This window comes from Catharus ustulatus, chromosome Z, assembly GCF_009819885.2.
Source record: "Catharus ustulatus isolate bCatUst1 chromosome Z, bCatUst1.pri.v2, whole genome shotgun sequence".
Classification (NCBI taxonomy): domain Eukaryota; kingdom Metazoa; phylum Chordata; class Aves; order Passeriformes; family Turdidae; genus Catharus; species Catharus ustulatus.
Window position 1 is genome coordinate 23,316,147 of NC_046262.2, and position 12,119 is coordinate 23,328,265.

The following is a 12,119-nucleotide window of genomic DNA, read 5'->3' on the forward strand; positions in this document are numbered from 1 at the left end:
ACCATCTGACAGTGTAGAATAATAACCAGGCAATATAAAAAGTTCCTTACCTTTAGAGGGAGGGATGACCTATTAGGATATTGAAGTCTAAAATTAAGTATTCTAAAATTAGAGTGTTGTAAGATATGGTTACATATGCAGATACTAAAATACAAAGGCAGGTTTCCCTAGAGAATATTATTGCTTTGTTATTGTAGCTCTCCTGGCTAGACTGTGTTCCTGTTGCAAAATAGCCTTGCAGAACATCTGCGATGGTGAATCTGTAGTTGAGTCTGTGTCTCTGTGAAGTTTTGTAAATGAGAAGGAGGGCAGAGTTAAAACACTTCAGGGAAACAGATCTCTGTTACTGCCGTGAGTTTCCCATTTGCTGTCCCCAGAATGCTGTTTCTGTTTTCCTGATGTCTTTTGCTGTGAGACAGGTGGTTTTTTCAATACAGTGCCAAATTCTTTGGCTATTGTTTTGTGATGTGTACTGGTTATGAACATCCATGCTCTGTACAGCAAGAATTACTGGAGTAGCACTCAAAATGAAAAGCAGTGCTGTACCATGTAATAGCTCTATGGAGCTTAATGCAGTGATGCCATAAGCTTCAGGAAGTGTATCTCATGATTACATACGCATCAGATCCAAGTTACTAACAACAGTATTCTATCCGAGAACAAAAATGGATTCAATAATAATAGGTGTATGAAAAACTTACATTACTACAAGTATAATCTTTATTTTTTTTGTGTTCTATGAGCTGCAATGTAAATAGCCATGTTTAGTATGTAATATCCACTGTCCATGTTAAAATTTAAATGGAAAGTTACCTTCAGTCTGCTTGAACACTGTGAATACACTTGGTGTAATCATAGACTTGTATGGAATCATAGAATAGGCTGGTTGAAAGGGACCTTTAAATGTCATCTAGGCCAACCCTCATGTCTTAGGGACATCTTCAACTAGATTAGGTTTCTCTAAGCCCTGTTCCCCTGACCTTGAATGTTTTCAGGGATGGATCATGTACCTCTCTGGGCAACCTGTCCCAGTTCTTCACTGCTGCCACTGTAAAAAACTTCTTTAAATCTAGTCTGAATCTATTGTATTTTAGTTTAAAACTATCACCACTTGTCATGTCACAACAGGCCCTATTGTCCCCATCATTCTTGTAGACCCCCATTAAGTACTGCCCAGTATGTAAAGGCTACCCAGAGCCTTCTGTTCTCCAGGCTGAACAAACCCAGCTCTGAGCCTGTCCTAAAAGAGAGGTGGTCCAATCCTCTGATCTTCTTGGTGTCTCTCCTCTGGACTCCCTGCAGCAGGTCCATATCATCCCTGTGCTGGGACCCTAGAGCTGGGTGCAGCACTGCAGGTGGGGTCTCAGCAGAGCAGAGCAGAGGGGCAGAATCCCCTCCCTGCCTTGCTAGTCACTCAGCACTGTGTGAATACTGGGTGGCACTGTATGAATATTGAATCTGTAAAGATGAGAAGTAAATAGGAGTGAGTTACTTAATTCTTCTGTCTTTGAATCTGGTGGAAGATACTGGGTTATTTAGCATAACTCTGGTTTCCTTCTTTTAAAATATTCTGGAAAATGTAGATACAGCTCAGAAGTTGAAAGAAAACCTTCCCAGGCAGTTATTGCACAGTCAATCACAAGCTATAAATTTGAATCCTAGTTTAACTTTTGCTAACTGGTTCTTGTTACTGTTACCTATGAACAGATGGTAAAAGGCACACTTGAACACAGCTGACCATGGAGCACATAGAGACAGAGTTTATTTAATCTAAGATAAAATTTGTTTAAATAAGGCCAACCATTCTTTAATTAAGAGTGTGACCACTATAGGCACTGGGGATGGGGGAATTAATCTTTCACTCACATTTTGGAAAAAAGAGTTTTGTGGCAGTTTCTGTACATTGAACTACTAACACTGTAGCTTAATTAATGAAATTCCTCTGTTTTAATTACAATACCATATTACCTGAACACATTTAATCTTTTAGTTCTTCTTGTTAGTTCTGTACTGACTCAGAATGTATCATCCAGAAATGGTTTTAGAAATGTAACAGAAACATATTATTTTGTTTGTTACTGAAAATTTTAAATTACAAGTAAATATTGTTTAATTATATATTCTATATATTAACTGTAATTTTTTATGTCTCCACTGAGGTTTATGTTACCTGAGATTTTATTCTTAATTTCAAGAAGCTTAGGGACCCTGGTTGAATTTTTGTGTCTTATGGTAAGCTCCTTAATGAAAGAAAAAACAATTTAAATTATTTGGAAATTCCTGAAAGGATGTATTTAGGTTCACTGTCAAATAATGAATAATTGTTGTGTCTTCATGTAGCCAATGTTCTTTCTAATTATGTCTTCCTATTCCTGTTGCCCTTTATAAGGTGTAAATTTAATTTATTCAGTTTTTTAGGTCTGGGATTTACTTAGCTAAGAAAATTTATGGGTAAGTTCAGTGACTTATTCCCCACCATCTCTGTGTACTGAATGGCTAGAAAATGAGGGATAATTTTCTTTTTTAACATAATAAGATTCTAAGTATGTAAATAATAAGTATGTAAATAATCCTTGTGACCTCAATTAGAAATCAAAGGTGGGGTTTTTTGTTTTTGTTTTTGATTTTTTTTGTTTGTTTTGTTTTGTTTTTTGTTTTTGCTGGGATAGCAATGTCTGTGGTTTTTTTTGAGGCACCCAGCCATAAAGCTTCCAGGACTTGTTCAGGTATGCAGAGAGTACAGCAAGTGCTATGCCAACTTATGCTGTGAAATTTGACTCTAGAAATTGATTGTTGTAAAATTCTGCTTAGGTAGGGCCAATTCTGTACTCTGTGAACTTAAGAATAATCTAAATAAACACCATTGAAGTTAGGGAAAACTTGTAGAGACAAAAGTTGTTGCTGCTCAGCTGGAAAGGAACATTCATATTAAAGCTGATAGTAATCAATTTTAAGTTAGGAGCTCACTCTCTATTAAGATGACAAAAAACCTCAAAATAAAGGATGCAGAATCCTCATGAGCTGTAGAAGGTAATTAACATTTCCTTTTGAAATCTCTCTTAGTGAAGGAAGACCTTCTCCCAGAGTGGAACTGCTACATAACATAGACCCCATGTTTGTGGATGACTTCCCATGTGAGTATGCTCATGATTTATTAAATGTACAGTTTATCTTCTGAGCACTTATTGGCTTCCATAAGTGAAGTATTTCCTTGCAGGTGAAGCAAAATTCAGTAGGATGCCTTTTACTTTTAATTAAGTAGCTTTAAATTATGGAAAGATCATCCTCTGGATGGTGTAAGTATTTCAGCGTGGTCAATATGGGCTTCCTATTTCAGAGATCTCTGAAACACTGCTGAGTAATGAATTAAGTACTTTGGGATATGGAAAAACTGAGGAGCAGCTGTGTGCCTGAGATGCACAGTGAGGCACACTGCCAGCAACCCTTTCCAAACCCACTCTTTCAGAGTTCCAAACAAACTCTCGCCATAATGCATCTTGATACAACTGTATAATATGAGCGTGCAAGTGGAAAGCTTGAGTTTGTGAGGAGCTGAGAAGTTCCAAGCTGTGTGATTCCTTTTGTTCCATAATCATGTGGGTTGGATCTTTGAAGCCTCAATGACATGAATTGGAGCTGAAGTTTGATAATTCTATAGCTCTTTTTAAGCACCATCTGTTTTGTGATTCAACATTACTAGTTTGCTAAGGACTACAAGCTTTTCAGGCAGACTTTTTTTTCATACAGAACATTGGAACAGGTCCCTTCTACGTTTTTATGGCATTTCTGTATTTCATTATATAAAGAAGTAAAGCCAGGCAGAGAAAAAGTAGTGCAATGGGGACAGTGATCTGTTGCCTGCAAGACAAATACACGTTGTGCTGCAATAGCTGGATGGAAATGGGTGAGATTTGGGCCTTTTGCAATGCACATCTGGTTCTGTGGTCTATTTTGAGAAGGAGCAACATTGTGCCTATCTAATGCTGACTGAGCAGCACTGCCTGCAGATAATTCCTACATACTGATTGAATTAAGGTACTCCAATTTCCCTTCAAAAAATGCTCAGTGAGTCATAGCATTCCTGTACAATGTTATGCCCTGGTGAGGTATTCCCAGGCCTTCTTTGGAGACCATCTTTTCCTGGTGGGATTGACCTGTGATTGAGCTGTATGAGTAGACAAATTCCTGGAGCAAGCAGAAGAGGGACAAACAAAGGAGGTTTTCAGGAACCTGGGCTCTTAGGAAACATGGCCCCAAACTGCTTCCATGATGCCATGCCATTATCGTTCATTGTTTGCTACATACAGTGTGTCCTTAGTTGTGTATATTGTGTGAAATGTGGGCAAGAAGTGGGGCTGGGGGTCAGAAGCTGCAGTAGGTGCAACTCCTATGCTGGATAAGATGTGGTTTTTAAGCATCATGAACAGAGGAAGTTATATGCAAGCTGTAAATTTACGTTGTTTTTATGTGCCTTTCAAAACTGCAGTAATTCAAAACAAAAACTGAACTCTTCACCAGCCCATTCTTATGCACCATGTGGAGATTCCCTGTCTCTTCTCAGCAAAGGCCTATTCTTTTGGCAAATTACTTTGTGCCTCCTAGTGAAATTATACCTTGTCATATAAGGATAAAAATTTGTATTTGGCAGCCTGAGTTATTAAGAGTAATTGTATATGTATGTAACTCAGCTGATTTTTGCTTACTGTCTTTCATTTATTGAAACTGAGTGATAAGTTTACAATTAATATCTAGAAAAATTATACTGCTTTATTATGTAAGACACAAAACTTGGAATATACAAGCAGTTTCAGATTTTCAGCAATCATGGTTCTCTTCATGTTTTGTTGGTTTCCTTTTTTTTTTTTTTTTTTTTTTAAAGCATCTTAAACTGTCCATACACTCTTCTTATCACCAAGATTATAAGCTTTGTCATTCTAGAGTCTTGGTCTTTCCTTGACTGTTTATTGTTTCTGTGTCCTATCTGTTTTGACATTGGAGTACTCTTTTGCCTCCGGTGCTAAAATACATGTCTGCAGGTTTTGTTGATTTCTTTCTAAACTCCTGTATAAGCTTTTACCTTCTTTATGCACATTTTGTTCTTCTCCTAGTCTACTTTGAAAAATCACATCACCTACATCATCTGGTGTCAGATGAAGTATTCCTATTATACTAAAGCTTTCTTTTTTATAGAAATTTGAATTAGAAAGTGAAAAAATAACTGGAAGGAAAGATTAGCCAAATCTTTGGGTTTGCAGAGTACTGTAAAACAGCAAATAGGCAATTAAATATTAAGATTCTGTTAAGTGTAAACAAAAAAGGACTTTTCAAATTGCTATGGTTAGTCAGGTGAGACGACAGTGCTGTTGAGGTTGGGCACATGTAGAGCATTAAGTTACTATTTTACCTGCACTTAGTGCAAGTTCAGTGTTCCTGAACTCTTGAGTGGTTTTGCCTATAATGTATACATTCTTTCACCATAATATATTTTTATTTAATGGATGCATTTATTTTCATCTCTATCAGGAAAAAACTGATTAAATATATATATATTTAGTAGATTGAATGATGAGATGTCTTATGTAATTAATAGAGTTTTTAAACTGAAACAGCAAAACTGAGCTTTGTCCTGTTCAGATTTTTTTACACCAAAATAAGCACTCCTTCAGGGAAGAATTTGTGCAAAAGACATTAATTACTTCAGCAACAAGTCAACTGTTACAGCCAAGTATTCAACAGAACTTTAAGTTTTGATTACACAGCTAGCAGCATCTCTGCTGCTGTGGTCTGTTAGAACTGACCTTGGGCTGTGTGTTTTTGTGGGGTAACAGCAAGTAACTTTTCAACTTCTCAGACTAAGCGCCAGTTTCTGATCTCTGGACACCAGTCAGGGTTATGCCAGCAGATCTGATCAGCATCTGCTTACATTTTTCAGGACCTTACGTCCAGTGGCAAACACTGCAGCCCTACAGTCGATTTGAATCAAGTACTGCACTTCTCCTATTGTTAAGAGTAAAGAACACAAGAGGGAAAACACTGTAAAATAGTTCACCTGCAGTTCCATTTTAGCAAAAAATGCTCAGGTCTCATTTCACTGACTACTTCTAGTAAATCATCTTCTCTCTCAGAAGGCAGACTTCCTTCATTCAAATATAAACCTTTCCTGTGGTCTGACACACATGGGCAGTATTTTGAACTGTAATTCTTTATTTTTCATCTTTACTGCTAAAAAGGTGCTCCTCTCCCTGGCCAGAGACCTTGCCTGTAGCCTCTCTCTGACCCATGGTAGCTCAGTGGAGTGGTTGGGGTTAAAAACAAGCTTTTCTCTTAATGAGTTGATCTGGTTTGTGGTGCAGACCTAAAACTATTATACTCATGTAAGAGCAGACAGTGGAATGAAAAACTAGGGTGGGATCTCCAAAACTAGGATGAAGAGAGGGGTGGGTTGTGGTCTTTGGGGTTTGCAAAGCCAGTCTGGTGGTGAGCTATTGCCAAGATGGCCAGCCTGTCCTCTCACTTTCCTCCATCCTTACCCTTCACTTACATTAGATGTAGGAATCACATGGTGACAAGATGATTGTTCCTCCAGATCAGCTTTCACATTGTTTTGGGTAGCCAGGCAAAAGAGGAGGAAAGGTTTCTACCACATCAGCGATCTGAATCAACCTGCCCTGTAGCTGTGTGACTGGGAGCAGGGGATCAGTGTGTGGTTGGTAACAGATGGCCACAGGACTCACTAACTAAGATCAGTTTTTACCACGCTGGGAATCTCAGCCAGAGGCAGTAGTTTCATGGAGTTTAAACTAGTAGGCTGCTGCTGCTACCACAGAGGGTATCCTGCCTCCCACAGTGCCTCAGCACTGCTCCCCTTTCTCATGGGTCACCAAAACTACTCACAGAGCCAGGCTGTGAACCAGGTCAGAATACTAGTTCAGATTTTAATAAGCCTTTCTTTTCCTCCCATCGGATGTATGCTGGATAGGCAATTGCTCGTTTTGGCACAAAGATTGGGACTAGAAGGAGTTTTGGGGGACTCTAAAGGTGAGACTGATTCTTTTGGCTGTGAAATTAAACAGTGAGGTTTCTGTTTCATGATATATGGTTAAGTGATCCAACAGGTTTCCAACATCAGGGGATGTGCTTTACTTCCTCCCCTTTCCCAGCCACATACTCCTTGTGCTTATTTTGCATTCGTTTTGGCACTTCTTGGATATCTCTGTGAACTGATCCAACTTGCTAGCCTCATTTTCCCCTGTTTTGTCAGTTGACTCTGTATGTTGGAGGGGCTGTTGGATGCCAGTAACCCAAGGCGGGGGCAAGGAGGGTGTGTGTTTGGAAGAGGGGAGGCAGAGGGGGAGGCAGCCTTCCTAGTACTCTGTGTGGGTGCTTCTGGAACCAGAACCCCATGGGGAAGGAGTCAGAAACCACATCTTCTGGTTGAGCCTTGCTGTGCTAAACCAGTCTGGTGAGGTCTGCAGATGGAGCTGGACCCACACACCTCAGAGGTGATTGTTCCTCCCCCTCCTTGCTAAAAGCTTTTGCTTTTGTCTTTCTGGTTGTTTCTTCATCACACTGTTGCTTGTTTTCAGAAGTGATGAATATATGTCTCAATTGCTTGATCTCAATGCAGATTGGTAGTTTTACTAAAGAGTTTACAATTATGTAAATTTGCTGAGAAAAATCTGCTATCTTTCAGGTTTGGGTCGCTAGCATCGACTTTTTCTGTTAGCTCTAAAGATTCAGTAGTAAAATAAGAAAATTAAAAACAGTAACCTAAAATTATGTTGAAAGTATAATTTTCTCTGTAATGTATAGGTTAAGAAAACACAAATAAAATGCATAAAGTAACTTAAAAATTTCATAAGTAAAAAAACTGATTTACATACATTTCAAGAGAAAAGAAGCTAAATTTTTTTCCCCGGTTTTGTGGATTTGTCTTTAAAAATAAAAAAAATAGCCAAGCTGTTGATGGCTTGGCAGCTATGCAGGTGACATCAGCTCTTCCATTGTGAAAGCTCTCCTGTCTTTTATACAGCCTTATGGCATTTCATCAAGTTTTGGTGATTCAGCTAAATTAAAACCCAACTGGTTTTAATTCTCAATTCCCCTAACGGCTAAACTAAACTTATTTCTGACCACAGTCATTGCTAGATGGCCTGTCTTGAAGCAGCATTGAAACTTTATATCCCACAGAATGCAATTTTATTTTGAGAATCAGAACTAAATGACATGCTGAAAGGAAATGTACCCTTTAATTCAGAGTTGTTGATCAGAATCTGTCAGTACACACTGTATTAGCTTTAATCTGACTTGCTAAATTTATTAATAAATTTGGTGATTTTCACAAAATCTTGTAAGACTACATGTGCAGCATCACTTTCTCTTCAAAAAGAACTTGAATTTATTTAAATTAGAAAGCTGTATTCAAAATAAATATGTTTTGAGTAGTGCTGGCTTAGGCTGAAAAAACTTTACCTTCATTTAAAATTCCAGACTTAACCATAAACTAAAACTTCAAAGGCATAACAACAGTGTAGATTATTAATTGTAGTCGATTTATTTGGAAAATATATCTATTCAGAGGGAGACATCAGAACTTGTAAAAACATTTTGTGATTTTCCTCCAAACCTTTATTTGCCTAGAGCAAAATTAATCAATTTTTACATTGCTCTCCGTGACATTTGAAAGAAGGCATTACCTCATATGTTGCACTATTAATTGCCAGAATAAATGATTGCGTATAAAGGATTAGATCTGCTATATGCAGAATGAACATATAATATATTACAATAGAGAAATCTTTTCTATTCTAGGACTTATGTGTCACAGAATTGCATTATAATGGTTGTAGCGTTATATATTATATCTGTACATACTCCAAAATTATCTTGATTAGGGAGTAGACACTCCAGGCTCCTCTATGTCCCATTTAGTACTTATTTTGCCTGGGTAAAAGATGATTCCTGAGACTTTGTAGGACAGAAATTACTTCTTCCCTAGTTCTATTACTAACGATCTGGCTTGTTTAGAATTATTTAAAGGAATTATTTAAAGGAAAAATTGAAGAAGAAAGTGGGAAAAAATTGTCATAATGGAGTTAATCAGTAGCAGCAAAAGATGCATGGATGAATGTGCTGGGTGGGTGTTGAATGGGGTAAATATACTCCCTGTCTGTGACAGGCTTAAGACCCAGAATCCACTCTCAAGTCAAAACTGTGCAGGAAATTGACCAGTATGGTCAACTGACTGAGCTTACATAGTGACAGCTGGAATTGGAGAATGGTCAAGAATGGACAAAATCTGTTCTTTGCTTCTCCAAATATAATTTTTCTGCAAAATTATACCTATGCATGCTGACCATCTGGACTCTGTCATCTTCCCACTCAAGAAAATCATAAAAATTGCAATGAACCCTGTAAGTTCGCAAGGCAGGAGCTGACAGCATAGGACCCTGGATCCCTCAAGCACTTCATGAACTGACCTGACAGTTTTGGGCAGAACTCAGCTCCACTCCCTAATGGGAGGCTGCTATTCCAGCTAGCTCTACTGCCATTCACATCAGAGATAAGTGGTGTTTTTCTTTTGACTGTCAGCTATATGAATTTCAGGGGTGTAGCCCCTGCTGTTTGGGCTGTGTTCTGCATTGCCTTGGCACTTAGCCCATCTGCATCTCAGTGTGAACTATCCATTCTTGCAGTATTTAATACTAGAGGATTGCATATTTGGTGAGCTTCAGAAGTACTAATCCCCATGTTTCCTTGGGATGTAGATAATCTCCTTTTAGATTTTAGAAATGTTAGGTCACTTGAGTAAGTGTGTAATGCAAGTATCATGACAGGAATCCAGAAATCCCTCTTCACTGCTTTTTTATGCTTCATTGTATTCTATAATGCCAGCATTTTATATTTTTATGCAGGTCATGATGTAAATGGTAGATTATATTTTTCAGATGAAATATCTGAGCCATAAACCTGAAAAATCATAACGGAGCACAGGTTGTTAAGAGTTGCTGCTCACTTCTCTTTACCTTCAACACAGCATCCTTACAGTGATGCAGGTGGGGTTTGGGAGTTTCACACATAAGACCACCACAACAGGACATATCTTCAATAATTCGTAAGTTCCATACAATCAGTTAAAATTTGTTTCCTGGAAAAAGCGAGGTTTTGATGTTTTTTGCTGCCCTCAGTGATTCTGGATTTAACTCAATTGTGAGGTGTGGTATTTTTTAAAAGAAATAATATGTTGTAAAAAGGAAAGTGAATGCTTCAAATGTTTATTCTTTTTGAAATTAAGTAGAGTACATATTTTGAAAGGTGAGAGACGGAATATATTCTAGTATAAATCTTTCCTATGGAATCAAACATTGCTATAATAAAACTGACATTAGAAGGAATAATACAAGATACAGATGTTCATACGGTTTCACTATTTGAACTAGGATACGTGAGCTTCACTGCATGTGTACTGCACAACTCTACACCTTGATGGCAGGAAGTTACAGTGTCTCAGGGCTCACCCGCTTCTCACGATCAGTATTCTGTTTGTTCTCCCGAGGTTAAGGTCAAGGTAATTCCTCAAATGTTTTCATTTTAATAAAATAAGACAAAGACTCCGAATTTTGTAGAAAAATCATTATTGCCATAAAGCGGCAAAAGGTTACAAAATGTCTTTCCTCAGTGAAGTAGCAAAGCCCCTTATTTCTTTGGTAATTCATTGTGACAGTGTAGGTTGGAGGAGGCCTTGACATTTCCAGAGTTTCCTTATTTAGGTGAAATCATTGCTCTACACATCATAGCTCAAAAAAAGAAGAATCAGTACAAAGTACCTATATGCAAAGGCCGTGTAAACTCACAGAGCCATCTGCGTTTCAAAGGGAGTGTACCAAGACTGTTCTTTCTTCTGGCATATTTTCATGAACTTTCACATTAATTAAGGCATCAGAGCTACAAATACTTGTGCAGTTTTAGAAATGTACCTTATAAGTGGGATAAGCCAATATAAAAGTTCTATTTCTAAAACTGAAGTAGAAAAAATCACTTTCTACTGTCTATGAGCTGTCTTTCAGAAAATCCTGTAGAATGTATATTTTATTCACTATAAACATGAAGGGAAAATGGTTGGCTTTAGAAGAATGAGCAGAAAAACAAAAATGAATTGACTTTCTAGGTGAAGACATGAAAGTGTAGATGGAAGAAGGTGCCTTGTGTGACTCTAGGACTTTTCAAAAAATGTGCAAGACTTGCTTTCTGGTAAGGAGAATTGTCTGTCTGCTGTAGTATAGACAATCACCTAAACCAGAAATTCACTGACTGCAGCAGGCCTAGAAATAGCTGAGAAGAAAATGTTCAGCTATCACATTAATAGTGTTTATTTTTTTATGTAATTAAACAGTGCTATTCAATCTGCCTTGTAATTTTGAGCTTTGATTTCTATGAGTTTTTTTGTCTTTGGTGCTTCATAAGAAGGTAAAAGTCTAAGAAGCACTAAATAATATGATTAAAGGTTTGTTAATGTACAAGCAATGTCTACACAAAAATGGTGTGTTCCCAAGCAAGATACTCTTAAATATACTTTCTTTAAAATAGTCTAAATGACCTGCTATGGCTTTGATATTTAACTTTGCCACTATATTTATGAAGACTCTGAAATATTTTTTTTTTTTAAACATTCAGTAAGCTCAAATTTTGGCTTTATTGTGAATTATGGTGACTGTGAACGTTAAGATAAATATCCATAACATTTTTTCCTGCCTGTTTCTCCCTCTTTTCACATTTGTCCATCTCTTCTCAAGATTTTGCTCATGTAAGAGTTAATTCAGAGACAATACAATAAAGTTGGTTCAAATCATGTATCCTATGAACGAATTTATCCCAAGAAAGAGCAGTATATACATTTGTAACATTATCTGTTATAATCACAAAATCAAAACCAAATGCTGCATATTGGGGAAAGTTACAGTAATTTCACAAATACAAGCTGCACCAATTTGACTAAGATTTTGCTCCTAAACCGGAAATGCGGCTAATACTCAGGAGCAGCTAATATGTGAATAATTTTCTGACATTTACAACCTCAGAAGTGCCAGCCACAGTGACGAGCCGAGCTGCTGCAAAGTCGG

General features: G+C 37.5%; 1 protein-coding gene across 1 annotated transcript in view; it reads left to right on the top strand.

The window, feature by feature from the left end:
• ARSB (arylsulfatase B) overlaps window positions 1–12,119 on the top strand; it is a 69,308-nt gene that overhangs the window by 36,689 nt on the left and 20,500 nt on the right. Inside the window, exon 6 of the mRNA XM_033086083.2 lies at window positions 3,064–3,134. Coding sequence (XP_032941974.1) covers window positions 3,064–3,134 — 71 coding nt within the window. The remainder of the gene's footprint in view (window positions 1–3,063; window positions 3,135–12,119) is intronic.